This window comes from Dromaius novaehollandiae, chromosome 2 (genome assembly GCF_036370855.1).
Source record: "Dromaius novaehollandiae isolate bDroNov1 chromosome 2, bDroNov1.hap1, whole genome shotgun sequence".
Classification (NCBI taxonomy): Eukaryota; Metazoa; Chordata; class Aves; order Casuariiformes; family Dromaiidae; genus Dromaius; species Dromaius novaehollandiae.
The window spans coordinates 124,342,036-124,368,471 of record NC_088099.1 but is presented as its reverse complement, the minus strand read 5'-3'; the positions used below and the strand labels follow the sequence as shown (position 1 = coordinate 124,368,471).

The window sequence follows — 26,436 nt, the reverse complement described above, 5'->3', positions numbered from 1 at the left end:
AGAGTGCTGGATTCCAAGCTCGAGGAAATCTGTTCTTGTAGATGACAGAAAAGATATTGCAATAGTATATGCTGTATAGTGTGTGAGTGTGTATATATATATACACATATATATAGTATATGTAATAGTACACCTTCCTAGAACTCATACACTTCAAGTGTACATTTTCATTATTTATTGGTCTTAATACATGCTTTTTGCCATCATTTACACAAAAATACTATAAATATAAAATTTAAGAGAATGATACTGACATTATACAGCTAAATAAAGCAAGGATTTATTCTAGAAAGTGAGTATCAGTTACATTAGTTATTATAATAACTAATTCTGCTTTCAGGACAGTATTCAATTCAGTCAGTGCAACTGGGAAATTGATGGGAACTGTGTCTTTGTAACAGAGGGCAGATTATGATATACCAGTGACTTTAAAAAGAAACTGGATTTGGTTTGAGTGTCACAGTTTTTAAAATCTTTGATTTTTTTTCTGATAATTTACTGATTAACTGAGGTATGACTCTGTATCTTCTATAAATAGAACTTCATTGTCAAGATACTCCAAAATGATGTTTCCACCATTGTACAATGGACATTCTTTATCAGATAGCCATGTTTCCAATGTGTGCTCAAATGGTAAGGCTTCTCCAGAGGCAGTATGGCATAATCTCAGTTTCTGCAAGATAAGTAACATAGGCAAATCCTGAGGTTAATTTGCATCTCAAAAGCAAGAAGGCAGCGGGGGAAGGGGGAAATACCAAATTGGAACATGTTTATTATTATTACTGATTTACCTGGGCTGTTGATTTGTTGTTGTCATTTTTAAGGCTTGCTAAGGAAGCTGCACAATCTACTACTTTGCCAATACTCCACTTACTGCAAAAGAACATGGGCTTGCTTTTTTCTTTGTTTCCCTTTGGCAAGAATACTTGAAAGTAAATTCTTTCTGTCTAGAAAAAACAAGCAAAAAAATATCCATAGAAACAAATAATTCCAGACATACATATCTAATAGTTTTTCAGTAAAAAAAAATTAAACTTCAACCCCAAAATTAAAACTTGAACATTGTTGTTATATGCCATCAGGACTGAGGCCCCATTTTACTGCAGAATGAATGTAGCAGAGATGGCTGAGATCACCAAGTCCAGACCCCTCCAACTGCAGGCACTTATATGTTAGACAGTTAGTTCAGAAAGGTCAAAAGAGCATCTTTCTTCAGTCTTTCACAAATAGACAGTATTACATATAGACTGATATAAGAAAAAAAGTCTCTGCCCTGCATTTATTAGACAACAGTGGCTGATCTGAAGAGGAAAAGGTGACTTTAAATAGGCAGTGCTGGCTTTTGGCAGCAGTATAATTGGACTCAAACTGCAATGCAAAAGCTGTTGAAACAGAACAATCCACTGTACTAGAAATTCCTGCTTCACAAAGCAACATTTTGGTCTTGGCCACCTCATCATTTACCCCATTTTTCCTACTTTAATATACTAAATGTTCTTTGAAAATCTACCAGAATGAAACATTTTTTTAAGAAATTTCAAGGGTAACCTATGAGAGAAAGACTTTAAACAGGGGATTGAGACAACCTCTTCTTCAGGTTTATTTCTTCTAAGCATTCAACAGAAAACACAGAAGCAAGCATCGTTGGTATATTCATCAGTTAAGATGTCCCTTGCCGAGTCCAAGCCAAATACAATCAAGCAAAACAGTCTTACTATTTTTAATGGACTTACTTATGTTTTCCCTAGGAAAATAAGAGAACCACCCTTCCTCCAACTGTCTTCATAGAACTGAATCTGAATTTCAGCTTGTGAGTTTTCTCCAAAACTTGAGTTCTCTCCACATGCAAAAATTTTTAACATCGAGGAATATGACAAAGGGGCGAGGAAAGCCGCACCTGAGCTAAAATATGAGTGACCACAACCTGTAAAACAGCTAACAGAGCCATTCTGCATTACATCACTCAACTACTATTCATGCCTTACCACCTTCCTGCACTTCTTTTTATGTTCTAAGGATGAGGAGACAGTCTTCCACAGTTCATTGGAGTGTAATTCTCAGAGCAGCTCATTCTATTATTGCATCCCTAACTATGAGATATGCCTCCTGTGCCATACCCAAGAAAATACCAGTCAAACAGGGACATAATAACTAATGTTATTTTGCAGCATTCCTGTTTGGAGCTGGTCAGTCTCAAGAGCGGTAACTCGTATCAGCTCTGAAACCAAAAGAAAAAATTATCTGTAGGAAGCTAATCTCAAGCAAGAGGTCAGAGAGAAGTTAAGATAAATCTACAGTAGCCTTATTTTCCTGATCATAGAATAACACAGGTCAGGAAGGACCTATGGGGTCATCTAGTCCAAAACTGTGCTCAAAGCAGAGCCAACTTTAAAGCTGGATCTAACTCTCAAGGTAGATCAGATAGCTCAGAGTCAGATCCAGTGAAGATAGCTCAGAGTCAGATCCAGTGAAGTTTTGAACATCACAAAGATGAAGATTCCAAACCCTGGAAACGTGCTGCACGTGTTAGGGCAACTTGTTCAAAATTATCACCACCCTCACTGTGAATATTTTTTCCTATTATCTAATTGGAATTTCCCATGTTGCAGTTTGTGCCCATTGTCCCCTGTCCTTTTGCTGTGTACTGCTAAAGAAAATCTGGCTCCATCTCCTCTATATAGCAATGAGGGAACTAATGTGCCTAACAGGAATCCCAGAAACTTCTTATTAAAAAATTATCACCTGACTGAAAAGAGCTGGGCAGTACAAGGCAGTAAAATACCATGACCAGGAGTCTGAGAAGCAATTTAAATGGCAAGGTATTGGAGGCTGGATGTTAACAGGCTAATTTAACAGTGTTACAATTATCACTATTCTAGATGGTTAAACAATATCCAATTGAGAAAATGAATAATGAGAGAAATTAGCATACAATCATTTGTGCTACAGCTTACTGGCTTTGGAATCAGGAAGCAACTTTTTAATTTCCTTATAAATACGAGGCTGGGGTTTTTTATTATGTTATGCAGTATTTCAAATTAATCACTCTTTTTCCAGCACATATTTATTAAAGTGGCACTCTCTGTGAAGAGTGCTACAAGTAGGTCTTTGTATTATGATTTCTGCCTAAGCAGAATTTTTAAGCCCAATTTAAAATAGACAAAGAAATTCATAACAGGATTCAGAAAGTGAACAGCCGTTGTTTTACAGATAATAATTAAATGTATTCTACTAAGATAACAGCTAGTAATAAAACTATCACATCGGATATTGTCAGTATTATAAATTCAATATAAGAGGCCAAAACTTCATGTGCTCCAACATAACAGTGTTGTGAAAAGCTATTTAAACACAATTCCTTTAAGAGCACACATAAGTACCGATCTGAAGTGAAACCCTAGATGAAAGAAATAAGTCTTTTCCAATCGAACATAATCCTGATCTGGGGAAAAAAATGAACTCTTGGTATGAGTGGCCACTGTAGTGAGAAACAATAAGGAAATCTGTGAAGTATTTCAAGAATCAAAGAAGTTAAAGGCTTAAAGAAACATAAGCAACTGTCAAGACCATCTTCCGAGCCAAAGCAGGAACAACTGACCTCAGGTTCACCTCATCTAAAAATGGAATGTATATCTCTTAAATCCAAGTAGTAGAAATAGGAATGAAGCTTTATAGAACACAAAGCTCCATTGTGCATGGGACAGAGTTGTACAAATTGTGTGTCCCATATGTGCCAGAAGCCTTTCAGTACCCATCAGGAAAAGCATCCCTATGAGATAGGTTAGCTGTGTGGCAGGCAAATACATTTCTGCTATAATATAAGGGAATTTGACCTGATTGCTCTAAACTGCATGTAGACACCTTGTAACAGATATAAGGTTAATGAGATTGCTTTTGTGTGCCAAGTTGAAATCTACGCATAAATGATTGTGGGCTTAGAAAATTAAAACTAAAACCATCCATGTACAGGGGGGTAGGGGGACTAAATGAAGAACAAGAAATGTAGAAAACTTTTCCTTTCCTTTAATAAGTCAGTTATTGAAAACAAGTATGACTGACCTGAGGCAAGGACTTATCCCCACACGCGTGCATTTTCAGTTTCATTAGTGCCACCTTTGCTGCTGTCTCACTGCTTTTTGCTCCTTTCCGTTTTTTGCTTTTGGCTTCCTGACTTTTTTTAGAATCTGAGGACAATATTATTTCTGTTAGTGTGAATCCAATTTTCTCCTACTCTGTTAAAACTTGTCTGAATGTATCTTGGATTCAGTCACTGGGCCTCATTATATCTCTAATGTTTCCATCTCCACCATGCACTCCAGAGGCCACAATGCTAGGTACTGCTACTTTCAGAGTATTTGGAGTTGTGCACAGTCCTAACAGAAGTGCTAAACAGTTCAGTCCTCTGCACTGAAAAGTAGATGCACACTAGCACTACATAAACACAGGTTGCAAAACCTGAATTCAAACGCCAGTGCTTCTGTATGTGTGGCCATCACAGAATCCACACCGTAACAGTTTCAGGCTCTCTTTTCTATAACTATTACCCCCCTCACATTCACCGTGTAGTTAGGCAGTGCTTGTTTATTCTCTTTCCTGCCCTAGGTCTAGTTTAAAGGTAGAAAACATCACATTGTGGATTCACTTTTAAAAAAACCAAACAAACAAAAAAACCAAAACAGCATCATTGCTTTGGCATAATCCCAGCAGATTGGCATATATACCCAATATAGTACCACTGGGCTGTGTGGATATGACTTAACAGAAACTGCTAGCTACAGTTTATTACATTACAGCATTTGTAGAATGAGAATCAAGAGAATCATCCTGAAAGAAACCTGAATCTGATTCAGTCTTCAAAGATACTCTTGTTGTCTTGTCTCAGTCTAGAGGAACAGAATTACATGGTGACATATGGATTTAGGGCTATTTAATCAAGGAATCTCCATCCTTTCTTAACAAGCTCAAATAGCCTACTGGAAAAAAATATAGATATCCCACTGTACTTGCCTATAATATTTTGAACTAACTGCTGGGTGGCAGCCATTCGAGGTTTTGGTGTGTCCAGTTTCTCACATTCATGGTCTGATTGATGTCGGTGCCTGTAACCAACAGAGTGGAAAACTTTCATGACCTTTTCAGTTCACTAATGAAAGAGTATTTATGTTTCAACATTCTGTTGCACTCACCGTAGGCAAAAATGTTTTTCACAGTAGGGGCATAAAACTGGTAAAAGCTCCTTTCCATTGCAGTCCTTAAGTGAGCATGGGTAAGATCTATGCTGATCTGATTTCACACAGTTATTCCTTATATTCACCTAAGCATTAGTATGAAATATTCTGTGTAAATAAACAGATATTACAGATACAAATCACCACCCCAACTTCCCACAAAGAACTGTGCTAGCTCTCTACTCTATAGGCAAAACTTGACCAGGGATTCTCTCCTACTTCTGTTCTGGTTAGGTTTAGCTCAGAATTAGGAAAAGAACCATCACCCTAATCCAATCTGATTTACCTCTGACACACAGGAAGAAAGTAGATTTATTTTTTAAGCTTGTCACACTCTCTGCTAAATACTTCACACCTGTATACTATGTGTAAATATCTAATCTCAAAATATGTAGTTAAATAAGTTACATGGTATTTTGATGTATTACATGGTAGTCCTTCATTATTAATTACCTCAGAACACCCATGAGCATCCCGGCTCCTGTGCTGCAGGCTTAGTGGCAAAAGAGGAAAATATCACATAATTATCAAAATTTCAAGAAAAGAAAACTGCATGTGGAAACATAAGTGATTGAAGAGTGTTCTGATTTTATCATAGCAACACTTCAGTTAAACTATCATTCTTCTACAAAGTTTGTTCTAACCTACAGATTTCACATCATTAATGGATTGGATATGTTTTTCCTGAGTATGTAAAACATTTAGCTCATTGGACTTAGACTTGAAATCAACAAAGCATTGCAAGAGAATAAGGATATTGGCATGCTTAAGAATTCAACTCAAAGCAACTGGAGTTGGTCTATAAATTTTAAATGGATTTTGGATCACCCTCCACAGCAGCAGAACTCTCTTGAAGGCTCTTAACATTTTAAAGCAAAATGTTAAATGACAGTCAAACCTGCCCTCAGCTTAAGGCTGCTGCTTTGAACTGTGAATCAAAGTGCAGGCTCTGATTTGAGACTTGGAAAAACTTCATTCATTTCTACATGACAAAATACCAAAAAAAAAATGAATACAACACAGGGTCTAATTCAGCCACCTTGCATAATAAGTTATCTATATTCTAGAAATACTCTCACAGATTGCAAACCTCTACTACGATCCCTTGGGAGAAAGGTGGCAGGTTCAGTGAACAAATTATTTTTTAATCAAATACATCTAATTTGTGAGTCATGTTGTGTTTTAGACATCTACCTCTATACAACTTCCACTTTAAGAAAAACTTAGCAAAAACTAGGAGCATATAACAGAAAAACCTACCAAAAGACTCCTGAACAGCCATCACATACAAAGGGGAGAAAATCTGAAACCAAGAGAGATTTGTTTTCAGTTAGACAACATGGTCATTGTTTTGCTAATAATTTTTAGCTTAATTTTTACATGACTAACTTTTGCTTACCTATACCATGGGGTAGGTATCTTTACAAGGGCACTTAGGAACTGCATCTACACAGTATCTACGAGGGGCTTTTATAACAGTTACGCTGTTAATTACTCTAGTTAGTATTTCTGAAAACCATACAAGGAGGTAAATTATATTTTCATATGTTCCAGAAGCTGGAATTATGTTTTACATTCCTAAAAGCAGCTTTCTAATATCAGACTTTGAAATTTAGCTGGCCTGATGTCCAACATTTATCAGTTACGCTCAAAGCACAATTGTAAGATCGCTCAAAATACTCTTTACTGTATAATGGAGCACTGGACAATTTTCAGTTTTAGTATAAGGATTACCAAGTGGAAGAGAAGCTTCAGAAGGGTTACATTTGCATCATCATCATCGCCTTCTCATATCAACGAAGGCAAGCAAGGGCAAAGGACAGAAAAGGAGGGTAGTAACAACAGCGAGCAAAGCAGGGGATTTAACATCTGGTGACAAAACTGAAACAACGTGTACAGGCAATGGGTCATGTAGGGTTATGCTATGTTACACCAGTAAGGTCTGGCTCTGGGAGATTTAGCCTTCGCTAACAGTTACAACTGGATTTGTAGCTATGCAGCTTAGCTTGTCTTTCTGGTTATTCCCGTTACCAAAATGCCTCTCAAACCTCCTGGTAGCAAAACCATCGCTTTGAACGGCATTGTTATATCTGCCTACTAACAACAGCAGATAGGACACAGCATAGTCTCATTTGGAGAAAAAAACATACATGAAGCAAGCCTTGAATCACACCTCCCTGCAGCAGCACATAACCGGCTAGCAGGACGAGGCGCCGCCATCTTAGGCTCACCGGGAGCCCCCCCCCAACTGGTGCGCGCAGCCTCGAGGCCCCACCCCCACCGCAGCGCGGCCCCGCCCCTCGCCACAACGTCCCGCCTCTCCGGCGCCGGCCTCGGGGCGAGCGGGCGCAGCGGTCCCGTGAGGCACCCACCCGCCCGGCCTTCCCTACCCAGCTGGCGGCAATGCGGCACCCCGCAGTGCTGCCCGAGCTCCAGCTCTGCCATTTTCCGCACGCCGCGCCTGCGCTGCGAAAGGGAGAGGGGAGGGAGAGCAGAGGGAGGAACTGTAGAAACAGCGCGCGCAAAGGCTGCCGGACTACTGGAGAAGACCTCGCTGCCCGCCGGCGGGGAGGGCAGGGGCGGGGCTGCTATGTAGATGTGGAGCCGCGCCCCGGGGCGGGGTCGAGGAGGGGCGGTCGGGGCCTCGGCGGAGCAGGTGCGGAGGTGTGTTATCGCAGACGGCTCCGGCTTGGGTGCGGCCAGAGCCGCGGGTGCGGGCTCGGGAGCGCTTGTGTATTGGCCAGCCATTCTCAGGAAAGGAAAAATCGTTAGTGTGTGCCTGTTTTATTTCTTTAGCTGTGTTGGATCTCAGGATAGGGCTTATTGCACGAGACAGAGGAAGGGGAAACATAACATTCTATGCTGTTTCCGTCACTCAGATTTTTAATGTTTCTGTGAATTATGTTTCTTTATGCCTGCATCTTTATTTTTAAAAAGCTACATTTCTGTCCTTAAGTACTTAGTGTTTATTTCCCCAGTCCTAATCCACATTCATTCTTATGTGTGACTGTCGCTTAGTAGGATATTAAAGAGCATGACTAACAGCTGTCATTTGTCATCCTGGGGTCTGTATCATCACTGACTGCTCTGTAGAGTATTTACGAGGAGTCCCTTTAATCTTTCTTCAGTGTCACCTCTCTGTCATTTATGGGATGCATCGGTCATTAGTATGTGCTAGGCTACTTAGCATCATAATAATAATGTGATCATCCCTCGGAAAAGGCATCTTCTTGCAGTATGAGGCTAAAGGAAAAAAGTGCATAGTCTGTGAAGACATTCTTCAACTTTAATTGGATCTTTAATTACCATGTAGCAGGAGCAGTTTTCTGCAAAGGTGCCCTTGCCCAGTAACTGGTGTGAAGCTCTTGGTATATCAAATGCAGAATTTAATCAGTCTTTCAGGGAACCTTAATTTTTTTCTACACTGCCCTGCAGCCAGATATATATTTTTTTCCACTTTGACTTTTAACTGCCTTCAAGGTAAAGTTTGGGTCGAACACGACGGCACTGCTGCGTCTGCAGAGGACAGCCGGGGCACGGTGCGTGTTTGTGCACGGGCGGACTCGGAGCGCGTAGGCTCAGCAGGCAGCCAGGCAGGCGGGCAGGTAGTCAGGCAGCCAGGCAGGCGGCGGCCGCGCCGGGGCCGCCCCGCCGCCAGGTACGGCGCGCCGCGGAGCCGCCGCCCGCAGGCCCAGGAAGTGCCGTCACGGCTGTGCCGGCGGGGGAGGCTCCTGCGGGCCGGGCCGGGCTCGCGGCGCGGCGCGGCGCGGCGCGGGCAGAGCGAGCGAGCAGCCGCCGGACGGGCCGGGTGCCGCCGCCATGAGCAAGATTTCCAAGTTCTTCAAGGGGGGCGGCTCGGCCGCCCCCAGGAGCCGCGGCGGCCCCTCGCCGCAGGAGGCCTTGGCGCGGCTGCGGGAGACCGAGGAGATGCTCAGCAAGAAGCAGGAGTACCTGGAGACCCGGATCGCGCGGGAGCTGGCGGCCGCCCGGCAGCACGGCACCGCGAACCGCCGAGGTGAGACCCGGCAGCCCGGGCCTGGCCTCCGCGGCGGCCCCGGCCCCGGCCGCGGCCCGGCGCGGGGGCAAGCGGCAGCTGGGGGCCTCGCCGAGGCCGCTGCTGGAGCCGTGGCGGCTCTGGGACGCTGCATCTGTTATAATGCTGCCGCCGTGGTTCCCATACGGGGAGCGGATAATGGGGTGCTTTAAGTAACTTAAAACTCTTAATAACTTGAAATAACCTACGATTCTCAATGCCTGGGGTCTGCTCAGTGGTACTTGTGTTCTCCGCACCACGGCGGAGGCCAGGTGCCGGTCGGGCAGCCGGCGGTGCCAGGTCCCCTGGCAGGTCCCCTCATCTCGGAGGACCAGGGGTCGCGTGTGCAGAAGCAAAGCAGTGATGGTGCAGGTGGCGGGCGGCTGGAGTGCACGAAGCCTCCTGCGCATTCACATGTATATCGCTGGTAGCTGAGGAGCGAAGCGATTAAATGGTTTTCCTCAAACCGCATAAGCAGTATGCGATAAAACTAAAAAATGATTGACGGTTAAGAGCATTAGTGACTACCTACACCATCCTTCTGCTAGCTATGGTGGAGAAGACACTAAAGGGACAATGCACATTAAAGGTGTTTTGCTTAGTCTTTTCACATATTTGCGGTACTTCAGCACTTAAGTGAAAAGCATTTAGTTGGAAGGGGTTTTGAAACATTGGTAGAGATGGGACAGATTTTAAGGCACAAAAAGTCCAAGTGAGTAAAGCCAGAACTGAGTCTGGCACTCTGCAACACTTGAGCCATCCGGGTCGGCGTGCTCCCAGGCTTTTTTTTACTTTGCTGTCCCAAATAGCTTGTCCCTCGTCTCTTTGGGCAGGTACTGGCGCTTGTGGACCAGTTCCGGGAGGTGATCCAGCTGAAAAGTAATGTTACAGAACAAAGTGACCAGGTCAGCTCCCTGAGCTGCTCCACCTTGTGATTGTATAAGCAGCATACAATCTTGCATGTATGCATGGAAACAGACCTGTTTGTGTGACTGTAGCAGTTCCTATTTAGCTCCAGACACGCTACTGTGAAACTTCATCCCAAGACTGTACTTTAAACTGGCGTTGTTGCAGGAAGAAGCAATGTTCCCTGCCTCATTCCTGCCCCTGCGCTCCTCCCTTCCTTGTGGTGGGAGAGCTCTGTGTGGCATGTGTTTCAGAAATCTGGATGCAGCTGTACAGTAGCTTGGTTTCAGGGCTTTTTTTTTTTTTTTTTTTGGCTAGTTTATTTTTACCCTGGGTAGGCTGGCTCTGCAGCTGCACAAGTGCTTGGGCCCCTGGGAGGCAGAGGGTGGTGCCTGGACAGGAATGAGTAGTTGTTGTTGGGAAAAGGCGGATCTGCTTCTCTTTTAACACAGCTGATTTCTGCTTGTTCCAAGTGTTTGGAAAAGTATGGCTTTGTGCTGTACTTTCAGGAATGCAGCTTTTGACACAGGAAGCTTTTCTCCCAGGTATCTGTTTCCACTGCTATGCTGCCACGTGCGTTCCTCAAGTTTTATCTATACACTTGTTTGTGGAGTCATGCTTCAAACTGGATTGTGGGGCTCATCATGATTAAAAATAACCCTCTTTTATCTTTCCTGTCATTGGCTCAGTAACCTACAGTCAAGAGAGAGTAGGACAAGAAGGACAGAATAGGATTTTTTTTAATGGCAAAAATGGCATTAAAGCCAACAGGGTAGTAAAACTACTGTCAGAGTACGAATGAGATAATACAACCTTGCTGTGCCAAAATGATAGAATTTGGTAGTCTAGTGAGCAAACTTAATTCTCCAAATATGCCCCTTCATATGATATAACAATTATGTTAGTTTTAATTGCTGCTGATTTACATATAACAACGTGTTAGCTAGTATACTGTAATATTTCAGAGGAAATCTGTGGTAACCAGCAACTACTGTAGTATTATGTAGGCATACAGACAAATGAGAGGATAAAAGTTTTAATCTACATTGTCTTGTAAGAGTGAATATTTCAAAGCAACCTAGCAGGGAATTTTAATGTGTTCTTTTCATAATTGCATCACTAAGAGGTCTCTGGAATTTAAAATGGGAGTGTCTGAGACTGGAGCAGGATGTATCTACATATAGAAAATACAAGTTAGCATGATCTCATTTGATTTTTCAGGCATGTGAGTCTGAGTCAGTTACAGTGACACAAGTGAGATCAGATTGAAGCGCCAACAATTTTTCATGAGTTCAAATGATTCTTGAATGGGTTCATATGACATCAGAAGACTTAACCTGATGTAAAAGCTGTAACATCTTAGCTATGCAAATGGCTGTGAAGCATCACTTAAATATTTTTTTGGCTTCTCCCTTGTGAAGTGTGTATTGCTGCAGTTCCTGTAACTCATCTGAAATTAGTTATGCTTATGGGGTAATATTTTGCTAATGTTCCCTGTTAATATCTCATTGTAACTAGACCACTTCAGGGTTTTCTGGACAGCAGTGTGTGTTGGATTTCCTCTTGCAGAGATTATTTTGTGTTAAGCAATATTTCCTTTCACAATTAGCACTGCCTTTTAATCTCTCACTATTCCAAATACAAACTCCTGGTTCCTTTAGGATATCTCTTGCTATGTAGGTTGACTTGTTTCAGCCAGTGCACAGCTCTCAACTCCAGCTGCAAATTGGCCTTTCGTCTTGAAGGTCATATAGGAAAATTTAAGAGACAGAAAGTGATACTGAATATTGAAATTGTACAAGCTTGAAGTGGGAGAAGGGGCTAGCACTGGCAAGAGGCAAGCTGTTCTGTTTTCTTTTACTGCTACATCACTACATCCACGTCAGTAATGACAATATGCAGTTTTTTGATGGTGATGGGTTAGGACAAGAGAAGTGTCCTAGTCCGCCCAGTGCAGTTTGCCATATAGAGAAGCTTTTTTATCCCAAGCTTACCATCACTGTGGTAGTCATTCAGTTAGCGTGTGGAATGATATTAACCCATTAATGCTGGGAATGATGCTTTTGCTTAAGGCTTGGCATCCGATTCTGAGGCAGTGTGGAAAGTTGTCTGGATTGCTTTCTGGATTCAATTGCTATGTTTTCATTGTAATTTGTAGGTTTTTCTTTCTTTCTTTTTTTTTTTTTTAAGTCAGTTTATCAGCAGTACTGGTTATATGAGTATGCAGAGAGTACAAGAGAATGTTACTCCAGGGTAAAAGTTTGACCTCTGTCCTCCGAAAGCCTCTGCTCCTTATCATTATTGTTTGTTCTCTCTCTCCTACAATAATCCATTTGCCTCTGAGTTTCTTCCCTCACCTTCCATTTTACACCCTCCATACACACACCTGCTGCCTCTGATTTCTTGTGTGTTATATGAGAATTCTGTTTGAAGGAAAATGGGTTTTCTGAAGCGTGCTTATGCATGTGAAAATGCTGCAATTTGAGTGTTGTGTTTTAGGCAGGCATTTTCTACAGGTCCTAAAAAAATGACTGAATGAAAAGAAATAAAACAAATTAAAAACCGGCACAGCTTTTTTCAGAACAGGAAGGAGGCTTAAACAGAGAGTCACAGACTATCACTGAAAATAAAACTTAGATAGAAAGTTGGAATAACAAGTGTAGCCCTTTACTAATAGATGCTGCTAAATATGTCATGTGGTACCTCTGAGCAAGGGCTGTGTAGGAATGCCATGTGGCATTCCTTTTCCATGAGTTAGCTGTGACCAGAAGGTTATTGAAACTAAGCAGTGATGTAGTAGTTGCATGTTAACACAGACAGGGCTCTCATTCCTATAGGAGGGCGTATGGCGGGTTGGGACTGAGGGGTGTTTTGGCAGAGCGGTGTGGAGAAGCCTTCTAGTATCTCTTTGTTCTGTGATTTACAGCTGTTGTTCTTTTCTCTTTGCGATCATACTTAAAGTGTCTTGCCATGAACTGGAATGGTTATAATGAATCAAGTGCAGTACTGTTTTTGAATTATTGCCTTGGTTGGGGGAGAATTTGCATACAGTCACAAGTTTTAAGGATTATAAATGCTGATAAAGTTTCTTAAGCTTGTATGATTTTTGTGGCCTCAGCAGCATTACTTCTGGTTGCCACTAATGTTAAGTGAGATCAGAATCTGGACTGCCCGGGTCCCTTACAGAACAGAAGTGTTAGTATGCACCAGGGAGGCAGGCGTTGCGCATCCTCAAAAGTACTTCTCGGCTGGAGAACCATAGGTGTGAGTGGATCTGTGCCAAGCACCTACTGCCAGGAGAGTCTCACTGATCTCAACCCCAGGTGACTAAATTACTGATGTACCCAAACCAGAACGCTCTGAGAGTTGGCATTAGCCTTGAGAAAGAGACTGTGTGTTTAATTTCACATCCAAGAGGGCCTCTTCATATTGCAATGGCAACTAGAGACCTGTGTTAATAACAAATATGTGCTGATTTAAAAAGGAAAGTAATCACTACAGTACTGTTTATCAGCTTTGCTCTGTGATTTACAGCCGTTGTTCTTTGCTCTTCATGATCATATTTAAAGTAGGGCTTTTTTTTTGCTGGGTAAGCTGATAGCCAGTCCTCTGTGTGGAGGAAAGGACAGTGAAGGTGGATCAAATTTAGCAATAAGAACACTGCAAACATATGTCTTTAGTAGTCAAGATGGTCTCCTAACAAGAAGTCACCAGTCTGTACACTAATATCAGATCAGTTGTTCCCTTACTGGTGCCTACCGATGGTGGGCTTGGCAGGTACAGGTGTTATCATCACTGTACTGTCTATTTCGGTCTGATCTGTCGTGAAGACGTAGTGAGGGTGCCAGGACTAGTATCTTTGTTCTTGCCGTGGGAAACCTGGATCTCCAGTGTGGCCAGGATTGCTATTTTCCAGCTGGCCATCTTTCCTTCCTTAATAAAACATCACCGTAGTGAACCTGGAAAATGTCCTTCCGTATACTAATGAAAGTAATTCTAAATACATCAACTGACTGGCATAGTAGTCTACTGTCATTCCAGCTACTTATCTTGAAAATAAAATAAAAACGCAGAGTACAAGAGCAGTGGTTCCTAAAGCCATGAGCTGTGTCCTGCTTGCTGCACAGCTGAGTCCAGAGGTAGGGCACACGAGAGAATGCCAAGGCCCAGGCAAGCACTACCCATGTTGTTGTGAAATGCAGGAGCTGAATCTGCTCCTTTGGAGCACAATAAAGACAGTGTATGAGATTCCTTTTTCCTGGAGAAGACCTTCATCTTTTCCTAGTTAAATTGGCATTACACTTATTTCCTCAGATGATGCTTAGATTCTTCCTACCTGACTCTCTTCCTTTTCTGAAATCTTTGGAATGGGCAACACCCTTTGCAGTTTCATTCTTTGACCTTCAATAAAGTAAGTTCATCATTGTCACTCAATTTCTTTACTTTTCGATAAAAATTACGTTCTTTTTTAGTTGTTTATTATAATGCAAAAGCATTTGGGAAGAGTTTCAATATTGTTCTTGCAAGAGTTGCACACATGCTTACATGTGTAGTAGGAAAATCACTTAATCAAAGTAAAGCTCGTGACAATCTGTAAAATGTGGAAAATAAGATTTCAAATCAGTGAGGAAATTCTCATATCCTAGCTATAGTAGCTGTGATTACAAAACACTGGGCAATGACAGTCCTTGCAAATTCAGGATTCATTTAATATATGTGAGAAAATCATATAGTGTGGTATTAGAATATATAATATCTTGGATGATAAGGAAGAAGCATGAATTGATTTGCTCTCAAGTGCTTTGTTCTATAAGTCACTGTAAAACTAAAGAGAATTAATAAAGGCGATATGTTGCAGTAGAATCATTAGGAAAAGCTGTTTATGAATAGGTAAAGTCTCAGAGAGTTTATGTTCTTTTGTGATTTCTTAGTTTGGGTGTGGTTTAATTAAATCTTATACAGGAACCTGCAGGATTTTGGAAACAACTGCTCTGCATGTAATTGAGGAAATCCATTTTCTCTTTGAGCAGTCGGTAGTAATAGCACCAATAGAGGCTCCCATTTCTGAAAAAAGTTGGCTAGAAATATTTCCGCGTGGTAGCTATTCATTCAAACGCAAGTCTTTCTGAATGAGCCAGTGATTTTTTTTCAGTCCACAGGACTTTAGAGTCCTCTCCGCACAGCCATTAAATATAGCTGGACCTTCTGACCTTCAAAATGAAGATGAAATCCAGCATGAAATTTTGATGCAATTAAAGCTGAAGAGGGAAGTGGATGGTGTACTAACACCACCGGGAATAAATACACGTAAGTGGGGTAATAATAAGTAGCTAAAAGACTGTTTTGAATTTAGTCAAGTAGGTATATTTTAGAATAGCCAACATGAATCAGAATTCTCCCATTCGTTATTTGCATAATGCAATCTGGGATTCATGAATCTTCTTCCGAATATGTATGATCTTTGGACCATCACAAAAAAACTTGGGAAAACCCTCGACTTGAAGGTGGTGGTTAATCTGTTGCGATTGTGGATTGTTGTCCTGGAACATTTTACTGCAAGTGTTAGAATTATGACACTGTGTATTTACAGGCTGAGCAAAGGCTTGCCCTTGTGCAGCTAATGATTAGTAATTTGGACCATGTTGATTCAAGCACTTACTCAGTGATGCACAGAACATCTTAGTGTGTGCTGTTAGTCACAATAAATCTGTGCCTGTTTCTTGCAGGGCACCTGGATTCATTTGAAAAGTTGGGTACCACAATGCAGGTATTATTTGGAAGAAAATTGTTTGAATAGGACACTGGCAGTAGTCTCTGCTGTTAGGTTTGAGTTTGGATGGCTGCAGTGCTGCAGATGCTTGCTGGCACTGAACCTGACTTAGAAATGAAATGCAAGATGGGGAAAAGACATGAGGATATTAATTGGCATTGAAAATGCAATGGGTTAACTCAAACACCTTACTCTTGTCTGACACTGTGTAGTTTGGAAAGGACAGTGGTCCAGAAATGCTTGTGGCAAGATTGTATTCCACACCCAGAGACTAAGTGAAGCCTTTTTCTCCTTCTGTTTGTCACATGCATTTAATGCTGGTAATGATTTACTATGGGCAAAGTATGCTGGTTATTACTGTTTTATATTTGCTGAGTTATCTCACTAACTTAAAAAGATAGGGAGTAGCTAGATTTGACTGTGGCTTTGTCCACAAAGTCCTATATATTTTCAGGTTTTAAGGTTTAAAGGTTATTTCTTACAACCACTTAGAGGCACAGATACAACTGAAAGCTGGAGAAATGTTTATGCTTCCTCTCATTTAACCCACCTATTTGGTTAGGTGATTTGGGCTTTCCATTGCACTTTACAATTTCCGTTTCTCAGGCACAGTTTAGCAAGCAGCATTGGTGGAGATGTGGTTAGCATGACAGATCTTACGCTGTCTTCCTTAGTTCTTACTTACGTTTTGCAACCTCTTTTCTTTTTCTTTACCCTGTTCCCTGCTTTCTGATCCCTCTTTGACATTTCCCTTTTTCCTCCCTGTCGTCTCCTGCTTTGCCTGCGTGCACAGGATGGAATTCAAGATCTCCTGTAGTGGAGGAAGAAGCTGCCCTTCCCTGTGATTCTAAAAGGAGTTAATCTAAAAGAGGCTTCCCAGCATGCTCATGCAACAGCATGTTGGTGATAAACAGGCTGCTGATCTGGTGTGGTCAAAGTCTGCCTCTCTACTAGTAAGGTAGGAGGGTGAGAATTCCAACTTCTCCAGGCTGGATTGTTCTGAACTTCTTGTGCTTGCATTTCACTATGAAAATACAGTGTACTTTGCCTGTTTGCATTCCAGCTGCCTTACAAGCACTGAAGAGAAAAAAGAGGTATGAGAAACAGCTGAGTCAGATTGATGGAACACTCTCAACCATCGAGTTCCAGAGAGAAGCACTGGAAAATTCCTATACCAACACAGAAGTGCTCAAGAATATGGGCTATGCTGCACAAGCTATGAAAAAAGCACATGAAAATATGTAAGTTCTTTCTGCTAGCTTTCAAGATGAGCTTACTAAACACCTATAAACCATTTCATCACTTGATCTGTTGTACCTCGTTAGCCAGTTTTGACTTCAGTTTGGTTGTCAGGAATGCTGTTGGTGCTGTAATGTTATGTTTGGCAGAAAAATATCTCTTCTTAATGGCAAATCCGGTAGGAAGTCCAGCTAACTAAGGAGATCCATGTGGCACAGTATTAAATCTACCTTGGCAGTAGAGATCTGGAAAAATGAAGGGCAGAAGTAGAAGAGACTTGAAGAAACCAACTGAACTCTTTTCTTCAAGGTGCATAAGCTGGACTGTGCAATTCAAAGTGCTAGCTAGACCCGAATAATAAAAGAGGGTAGTATTTGTATTGTTCTGTATATACATTCTGTATTCTTCGGTGGAGTGTTTTCCTTCCTTAATAAACAGAGTGAAATCAGAAGAGGTTGTTCTGGGAGAATAAACAGGAACCGAAACAGTGGTGACATTAACAATAAGGGGAAGATTTTAAATGGGGAATAGTCCTGTTAAGTTCCCACCAGTTCTGGCTGAAAGCTTAAGATCAAAAAAGGTGCATCTGTAAAGGTACTGACCTCAGGAAGGAGACGGGGTCTGCCCAGGAAGTGTGACTGTAGGCTGACAAACACATAAGAAGCACAGAGAGGGAGGAAAGCACAGACTGCTGCAGTCTGACTTTTGCTATAACTCCAAAGTGGAAGGAATTGGACTGCTAACTGTGACACACAGAAGCTTGCCAGGAAAAATTAAGGTGTAGGTAAAGGAAATTATCCCCCCTGAGTTCTGCTCTTTCTTTTTATGCCCATGGATGTATGTACGGTCTGTTTTGAAAAAGGTGTTTCTGAGTCTCTTCTGTAGGATTTGAATGATGTATCTTTCAAAACTGTTTCCATGTTGTTTTGCCAGGGACTTAAACAAAATTGATGATTTGATGCAAGATATCATTGAACAGCAAGATGTTGCCCAGGAAATTTCAGATGCTATCTCAAACCGAGCTGGGTTTGGTGATGAGTTTGATGAGGTTAGTACTTCAGTAAACCCTGTGAGTTTTGTCTGTAAAATGACCCAATGGTTATTTTGTTTTGCAATGGTTTGCTCCAAAATTGTTTTTATTCAAAAGGTGTGATTGTAAAATTGCTTAGTTCTAGTTTATTCTGTCAAGGACATTTTATGTCTTTTTTTTTAAAGGAAGTTTTGACTGCACACTCATACTTGTTATTCTCTTTTGTACTGTGGAATGAGGAGATTACTAAAGCATGCAATTTTTTACTGCTCCAAATGGATGCTGAAACGTGTAATTTGTTGTGCTCCAAACAGACATCCATTTGGCTAGGTGCTATTCCTCTTACTGCACCATTGTATTAAAGATTATTGCTCAAAATTCTGAATATTCGGGCCAGATTTTAAAGGGGATTTTTTGGTGCCTGGAGATGCAGGTTCTCTCTCAGTATTTTCCAGAATTTCTATAGAAGTAGATTAATTGAGTAGAAGTTATTCCTGTTGGAAGCAGTGAGAATTCAATCCTTGAGCTTTTTTCTTTTGAAAACTTCATAAGGTATCTAGTACCTTCTTAAAATTTGCTGCAGGAACCTTGCAGGGTCCCTGGACTTGATTTTGTGTGTCTAATCAGGCCATTACTTGTTTCTGATCCAACCAACAAGAATGGTTGAGTACTCAAGGGTCCAGTATATTCAGTTTTTTTGCAATCTGTGGAACGTAGAGCTGGTGATCAGGTTCAGTATCACAGCCAGTTTATTTTTGTTTTTAACTATGTTTTAAAATGACCAAACACTAGGAATCATTTAAAGAATAGCCTAAAGAATCAAATAATCCCCCCCCCAACTAATTCATTCCCATGTACCCAAATTAAGAGCAGATATGATACAGCATATGCATTTTTCTTTGCTTGATTTTTGTCTGTTTATTCAATAGATATCCTTTTGATAGTTTGTTGAAAAGTACTAGTGGTTCTTTTTATTTTTTCCATTGTTTGCTTTCCTGTCTTTCCACTTTCAGTGTAAATGAACTTTTCTAGAAGCACTAATGAATACTGGCATAAGGAATGGGATTCAGGTTGTATAAACTGGGCTTTGGACAACTGAAAAACACCTTCATCCCAAACAGCTATGCAGCGTAACTTAGCATTAGTGCTAGCTTGTAGGAGTGTAGACTCAGTAAGCATGTTGTGCATTGACCTGAAAGTTCCTAACAAACACTAATCTTAGTTGATGGGCATGTTCAGAAAGGCCTGTTTTAGCAAAATAAGCCACTGTCTCTTACATGAGGCATCATTGTACCAGCACGTTGTTTCGCATAGGGCCAAGTGGACCACTTGTCCAGTAATCGGGAAACCTGGTTCAAAGGCCACTTCAGCTTAGGGGGACTAGAATCAATGACTTAATCACTGTGTTATGAGGCGATTTGTGTTGGAGGATGATAGTTAATTTTATTTTTTGAAGGCCATTTTGACCACACACTTGTATTCTTCAGCTGTGTACCATGAGTGCAAGGAAATTGTTAAAGCATGTAATTTATACTTCTTCAAATAGATATAAAAACATAAGGATTCTTTGTCTCTGGAATGACACAGTGTATGTAATGAAGAATGCAAAAAACCTCTATCTGAGTAGGATACTCATTTAAGAGAGGCAGTCCTTGCCTGGAGGCCTGTTTCTGATAATCAAACATGAGGTACATACACATTCTAGTGTGTGTTTTTAGTGGGCAAAGTCTGGAACCCAGAGTCTGCTCCCCTCGATGCCAGTCTTCCCTCTGCTCTCTTTTTGGCCTGCCTGCAACAGAAGAAGGAGGATTCATTGCATCCATTACAATACACCACAGCCTAGTTGTAGAGTGGTTACTGAGTTGTGGGAAACACAAGTTCAAGCTGCTTAACTTAAAACCTGAGTGTCCTACTTCCAGGGCATATATTCTAGCCATTTCTATTTCTAGCCACACTATTAGGGTAAAGGTAGGGATCATGGTCACTGCTTCCTCCACCTCTTTAAAAAAGAGCCAGCCCTTCTTGGCTGACATCACTTCTTGATTGCTTACTTGCTCAACAGAGGGAGGTAAGGCCTAATTCCATGTGGGAGGGGGTGAGGTGACCATCTAGAGGTCTTCAGAAGTACCTGTTTCCATTGACTTTATAAGGACTTGGACACTAACTTTTTAAGAAGATTGTATTCACACCACTTATATAGGCACTTAAAATACAGAAGCATTTGCACCTCAACTAAATGCTTAAGTTAGACATGGGGTTCCACCCTGCGCATTTCTTTGAGAGATCTGCTGTCAATCAAACATCATCAGGTGTAGACCTGATCACAAAATTTTTAGATGAGGTTCTAGGATTTGCACTATGCACAAGGTCAGACTGGCTAACTAGCCTTTTTTGGCCTTAAAATAAATAAAAGTAGGAAAGCAATTCTAGGAAGATGTATGGTGGGTATGTCATTATCATTTTAATTTCCATGTTGGTGATAAATGGGTAGGCAAAGCCCATTTCAATACCTGGCAGATCCTCCTTTGCCCCGGCCGCTCTTGCCCGCTGTTTCTTTGTAAACCATTTTACCTAAGTGGCAAAGGTCTATTTCTCTACAAATGTGTAATTGTTGGCTTGCTTTCTTTGGGATGCTCCTGCCAAGGAACAAGTCTTTGGTGTTTTTAAGTGTAAAGCTTTTTTTAGTATTATGAAAGCAGGTTACAACATCTGTGCAAATGAGCTTCTCCAGCTAAAATCACAAGAGTGTTATGTGCATCAAGAGTGAATAACCAGACCCAGGTTGGCAGCTCTGATTCCAGTGCTGCTTTGAAATCATATGTAATTCTAGGCTTAATCTGTTAAAGCTGTAGCATAATGCATTTAATGCCAGCCATCTTTATAACCAGCAGAGCCTGGCTCCTTTCTAAAATGGGAGGAGTCATATTGTTTCAAGTTTCAAATAAGTTTGATCTTTATAGCCCATACTTACTAAAAGTTATGCTAACAATATGCTGTTTTCTGATATTTGTTTGCAAGTATAAACTGTTAAGTCAGTAGTGCTTTGCTTCATGGTGGTTAAAAAAGCGCTTGACTGAGATCACTGGCAGGACAGTGAATTTGTAAATAATGTTTTCCTTGAATTTAGGGTGAGTTGATGGCAGAATTAGAAGAACTGGAGCAAGAAGAAATGAATAAGACAATGACAAATGTCAGACTGCCAAGCGTTCCATCCACATCACTGCCTTCTCGCCCTGGTAAACTGCTTGCTTGCCATTTTAAGTTTCCCATGATTAAGCCATGTTGTGAGTAGGAAGAGAGGATTCCAGATATACATTTAACTATGTTATAACTTTTAAAGTATTATAGGTTCATTATAGCATTTTTGTATCTGTTTATCAGTGGATGTAGAAGTCTGGTTTGCTGTATGGAAGCATTTAGAACTAAATTCTTTATAGATTTGGGGAGATGAACTCAGGGAACTTGGTCTTTTGCGTATACTGGTACATCTTCTACTGAAATGTGTAGTGAGATCACAGAGGAATGGGACGACTATTTTTTTTTCTCTTTTTGGCAATTACAGTCTGAGCCTTTTTTAATTAGTCTGACCCAGATTCAAAATGTTTCTGTCATAGAGACCTCCTTTGTAGAGTAGGGTTTGATATTTGCTACTGGTATTTTAATTAGAAATGAAGAAGGTGACAGGAAGTACAAATTTAAAGAAATATTGTCATTCTTTCACTTCTTTCTACAAAACAGGCTTATATCTGGCATTAAGCAGAAGTCAGAAGTTAGATATACATCTGATTTTTCTGTATTTCTGCTCTGTTTGTTTTGAATTAAGTCAGAGACAGGCAACTGTTAGCTATACTTTTCGCTGTGTCCCTATTGTCTTTTATCAGCGGAGAGAGTCACTGTGTACTGATCCTAGTAAAAGAATATAAATATTTGGTGGCAAGGACAGCACATGCATAGTGCGAATTGTTTATGGTACATTCTGCTGCCGAACAGGTTACCTGGACCAGCTCAGCCCAAACGCTCTTACGTGTGTTTTGGCAGACAACACTTAAATCTCTGAGAAGAGGTTTAAAATGTTTAAACTGGGATCGTGTCCTCATCTTCTCATGTAAATTGCACAACAGTTAGTAAAAAATGGTTTTAGGAAAAAGTGCAAATCCCAGTCTTGGTACTTAGGGCTTGCTTATACATCCTCTTCCAGATCCAGCTGTGCCAGCTGACAGGATTATTAAATTCAGGCCACCCCCATGTACTTCTTACTGTCTTAGATTTGCTACTTCATCTGTCTGTATGACTGCTCCAGGTGAAATTAGCTGGGTACCTTTATGCAGTTGAAGTATTAAGTAAAGGCTTAATATCTAAATATTAGCTTTAGCAAGGGTTAAACTGGCTCATGTTTTCTGAAACTGGATGCTTACTATTACACAGAAATAGTGAGATAATAACAACAGCTAGTGGTTCTAAAATGCTTTTAACTGATGATGCATATTACCTCCTGACTTTATAGATGGGGAAACTGAGGCAGAGGAAGGCACAGTGACCTTCCCAAGCCACTCAGTAACCAGTGGTAGAGCAGAGACTGAAATTCAGGTCTCCTGTGTCCTCCCAGCTTTAGTCTCTGATGGTGGTACTCACACCCCTGGTGATGTGCGGCCCTTCTCAAGATGGTTTACCGTGGCTCCCAGCAGTATAGCTGCCACAGGCTGGAGCCAGATGGCTGCTGGCATCTGTTAACACATACACAAGGCTGGTGGACCTAGTAAAGTATTACACTGATGTTTGGAGGAATGCAAATCCTGACACAGAAAGCCCAAAGTTGGAAAGAGCCTAAGGCTGGATTCTGGGCTGTTAAGCCTGCAGATCAGCGAATGACAGTTATTTGGGGGAGGTTTCAGTTCAGGGAGTGTGAAGGTGTATGACAGTAGATTTGGGGAGGAAAAAAAAAAAAAAGAGAGAGAAAATGTATGTGGGACTTGGTACAGAGCTGGGAATTGCTGTTGTTGTGACCACTGCAGTTAACTGAGTAGCCACGGATGTCACCTGAGCAAAGTATGTTTAGGAATTTCTTTCTCCTCATTAATAAACAATACCTCTCCTTAAACTTGGGTGCATCTGTTTGGAGACTGGACCTGCACATGCAGAACCCTTCAGCAAGGCAGCAGAGTGCACAGCCAGCCATGGGTAGTGGAGTAGGTCACTCGTGACTGCCCAAGTGGAGGTCAGAGAACAGGAGTTGTTCAGGTGCACATTCTCTCTCACTTTTAGGGCTAAATATATTTTCTGTGGGAGTCTTTCAGCAGAAGTTGCATGCAAGCTAATGGTGGGGTGGAATAGTCACATCTCTCATCAGCTTCATCACTATGTTACCTATATTTAGCTTGCTACTCAGTAATTCGATATGAGATGTTCAAACTGAAAAGCACTATGCAAGTCTTAATGCTAACAAATAAAATGGTTTTCTTTGTTGCATTAGTCAGTGATTATTGTTAATCTCTCTCTGCAGCATCAACCAGGAAGAAAGCGGAAGATGAAGATGAAATGAAGCGGCTAGCTGCCTGGGCTTCATAAGAGTGTGGTTTTCTTATAACAGTGAACATTGCAGATGTAAAGTGCTGTAATACTATTCTATAGCATTACCAATTCAGTGTGGTTGCATTTCATACAGACTGGATTTTCTTTTTCCTTTTTTTTTTTTTTTTTAAGACCAGTCTTGCTAAAAACAATTGTGTGACTTCCATATTGCTGAATTAGTTTAAAAACAAAAAGAAAAACTCAATAGCTGCGAAAACTCCCCAGCCTTCCAAGCCCCAAACCTTCCAACCTTGGCCAGAGGTTTGTTTTATTGTTAGAATGATGGAACTATGAGGGTATTTTTATTAGTATCAACTTTTCTTAGGTAATGTCTTACTACCTGCTATCTTGTGAGACCTGTATATCCCACTTACGCACATACAGCTGGATTTATGAGTATTCAGTTCCTGTTTCTATTCGATTCCTGAATGGAAATGATATTAGAGTGTTATATTTGAAATGTCCTTTTAACTCTGATTAAAAGCTGAGAGAATATTCTGAGTGCTTGTAAAGCTGATGTACATTATAGCCCAGCTGACTACTTCTTGACTTAAGGAGTAAATGCCACTCTGAGTGCTAAACTACTGCATATATAGAGAAATCACTCTTCAAATGGAAAACAAAAATTAGACAGACTACTTTGTACAAACAAATTTTATTAAATAAGACTTAAGATCTGTGCTGTTAGCTTGCTGTCAATCACAATGAAATAGTAAAACACTGTGGACTTCCTGGGAAGTTGGAAAGTGGAGTCACAGGGGTCTTGGTTTCTTGTTTTCAAATTAATCTAAATTCACTGGTGATTGAACCACCTAGGAAATAATGGGAGACTTGGTGTCTGTAGATCTGTAGAAGCAGAAGACTGATCACTTCTTATGGTGGACTTTAGCTTGTGATTTGCTGGGTCTAGCAGATGGCTTCAGCCAAGTGCCTATTGTATTTTAGGTTAAGCAAAAATGTTAGTATGTGTAATTCTGGACACGGCATGCTCAGAACCTTTCAAGTTGAGTTCTGTGGATGAAGCCAAAAATTTACATTGTGGAAATGACTTTCCCTTTTTCAGGACTCTTTCATTCTCTGCAGTGGAATTGCTTTTGGTTTGCATCCATATGGATGGAGAATTGAGCCTTGCCAGTTTATTTCAGATGAATTTCCTATTGGAAAAGATTGTGTGTAATTCTGTCCTAAAGTTTGGAGGCACCAGGAAGATTATCCCTTTCTGTTGAGAGAAGAGAAAAAACTGGAACTATTCCATTTTTCTTTTAAAACAAAAAATTTAAAATGCTATCTTAAATTTAAAAATGTATTATGAACTATCTGTAGGAAACCAAATGCTAACAAAATGTCATTTAGTTTTAGTGCTTGCAGAAATTCAGGAAAAGAAGCCAGCCAAAAGCCTCCTTGACAGGCCTAATTAGTAAAATAGCAAATATTCTGAGTTATTTAGAATCCATTTGCTAAGCCATTTGGCTGGGATCCCATTTTCGAGGTTAAGGCAGTTTATGGAAGTCTCTGAATTAGGTACAGAAAGCATTAGTGTACACCAATTGCATAACTGTGCAAGACTCACTGGCCATGCACTTGTGGTCGCATCTGTTATTTGTAAATGCGAGTGAGGTCATGCCAACATAGTCACATGCTTAGCTTGGACAGGCTGGCTTCTAGTATTTGTTCTTTGTCAGATTAGTGTTTTTCCAATACTTAACACATGCCTAACACTTACCATATTTAAAATGTTATACAGATTAACCAAAATACATATCTCAGCTTCCAGTTTGAAAGTAAAATGAATTTTTAGTCTGCTTTGGAAAATGTGGACCTGCAGCTTTTGTGCAAGCACCTTCCATGTGAACACACCCCACAGGGAGGAAGAAATCATAGGGAAGGCTTCTCCTTTGCAAGCTAATGTGTGACTGCCAACCTCCATCAATGGTTTGGCCAAATGTTGATCCTGGGATGCTTCAGGTATCTTCACTTGTATTGATTTCAGAGCAGGCACTTTAAAAACAAAACTTGTGAAGGAGGACGAATAGTAACCATGGTCATTCAGCTGAGCTCCTCTAAAGGCTTGAGTACAGTGGCTGGTGTTTCAGGAGGGCAGAGTCAGAGGCTAGGACACACTTGGTTTGTGAGGCTATAGTGAGAAGTACTATAGTCATGTATACCAATCAAATACATCATGGACTCCCGTAACTGGAGTGCTTGTTGTCATATTTGTTTGTGAAATGGTAGATCGATGTTTTTCCTTCAAAAGTAATGGAGTTGTAGGGATTTACTTCAGCTGAGGAAGTAGCTCTTTTCTATGTAAAGTCAGATGAAACTGTGACAACTGCCTCTTTCTTTTTTGAACATGTCTCTTTTCTGTGCCAAGATGCTATTTGTTCAGCATGTAAGCAGACGAGCTTGAATAGTGTCAATGTGTTATTGTAAATGTACTCTCTATTAACTCAGACATATTTTACAAGAGGACTCTGGAAGCAGATGGTTTACTATAGCTGACTTCTTTTCCTGATTCTTATTTATTTTGGGAATCTTTTTTCTTCCCTTAATGGGCTTGGACATTTTAATCTGGGTATCATCAAAAAGGGGAAAACATCTTAATAAAAAGTAAAAAAAAATTATATATATATAATGTGCTGTAAATAAATATTTTGGTGTCATA

At 40.8% G+C, this 26,436-nt stretch overlaps 2 protein-coding genes across 5 annotated transcripts; one reads left to right on the top strand and one right to left on the bottom strand.

The window, feature by feature from the left end:
• Positions 1–160: 160 nt before the first annotated feature.
• Positions 161–7,750, bottom strand: ZFAND1 (zinc finger AN1-type containing 1). The gene is made up of 8 exons (XM_026100703.2): positions 7,619–7,750; positions 6,489–6,531; positions 5,682–5,721; positions 5,187–5,314; positions 5,008–5,099; positions 4,060–4,184; positions 792–947; positions 161–673 (listed from the first exon to the last, which is right to left on the bottom strand). The coding sequence occupies exons 1-8, from the start codon at positions 7,671–7,673 to the stop codon at positions 503–505; spliced, it is 810 nt and encodes a 269-aa protein (XP_025956488.1). The 5' UTR covers positions 7,674–7,750; the 3' UTR covers positions 161–502.
• On the top strand, positions 7,632–26,436 carry CHMP4C (charged multivesicular body protein 4C). Of its 4 annotated transcripts, none has more exons than XM_064507359.1 (6): positions 7,810–7,892; positions 15,320–15,474; positions 17,001–17,178; positions 18,110–18,224; positions 21,334–21,442; positions 23,707–26,436. In XM_064507359.1, exons 1-6 carry the CDS (start codon positions 7,825–7,827, stop codon positions 23,769–23,771), a joined length of 690 nt encoding a protein of 229 aa, XP_064363429.1. In that variant the 5' UTR covers positions 7,810–7,824; the 3' UTR covers positions 23,772–26,436. The 4 variants fall into 4 exon arrangements, with proteins under 4 accessions (XP_064363428.1, XP_064363429.1, XP_064363430.1 ...); XM_064507360.1 differs by having other exon boundaries at positions 7,835–7,884; XM_064507358.1 differs by lacking the exon at positions 15,320–15,474 and having other exon boundaries at positions 7,632–7,884.

Excerpts from the sequence above, each read along its gene's own strand:
- ZFAND1 (XM_026100703.2), bottom strand. The coding sequence starts at position 7,673 with ATGGCAGAGCTGGAGCTCGGGCAGCACTGCGGGGTGCCGCATTGCCGC. Across the intron at positions 5,315-5,681 it reads ATGCTCATGGGTGTTCTGAG|GTGAATATAAGGAATAACTG; the intron begins GTAATTAATAAT and ends ACTAATGCTTAG. Across the intron at positions 948-4,059 it reads GGGATAAGTCCTTGCCTCAG|ACAGAAAGAATTTACTTTCA; the intron begins GTCAGTCATACT and ends TGTTTTTTCTAG.
- CHMP4C (XM_064507358.1), top strand. The coding sequence starts at position 7,632 with ATGCGGCACCCCGCAGTGCTGCCCGAGCTCCAGCTCTGCCATTTTCCG. Across the intron at positions 7,885-17,000 it reads TCGGGGCCTCGGCGGAGCAG|CTGCCTTACAAGCACTGAAG; the intron begins GTGCGGAGGTGT and ends TTTGCATTCCAG. Across the intron at positions 21,443-23,706 it reads ATCACTGCCTTCTCGCCCTG|CATCAACCAGGAAGAAAGCG; the intron begins GTAAACTGCTTG and ends CTCTCTCTGCAG.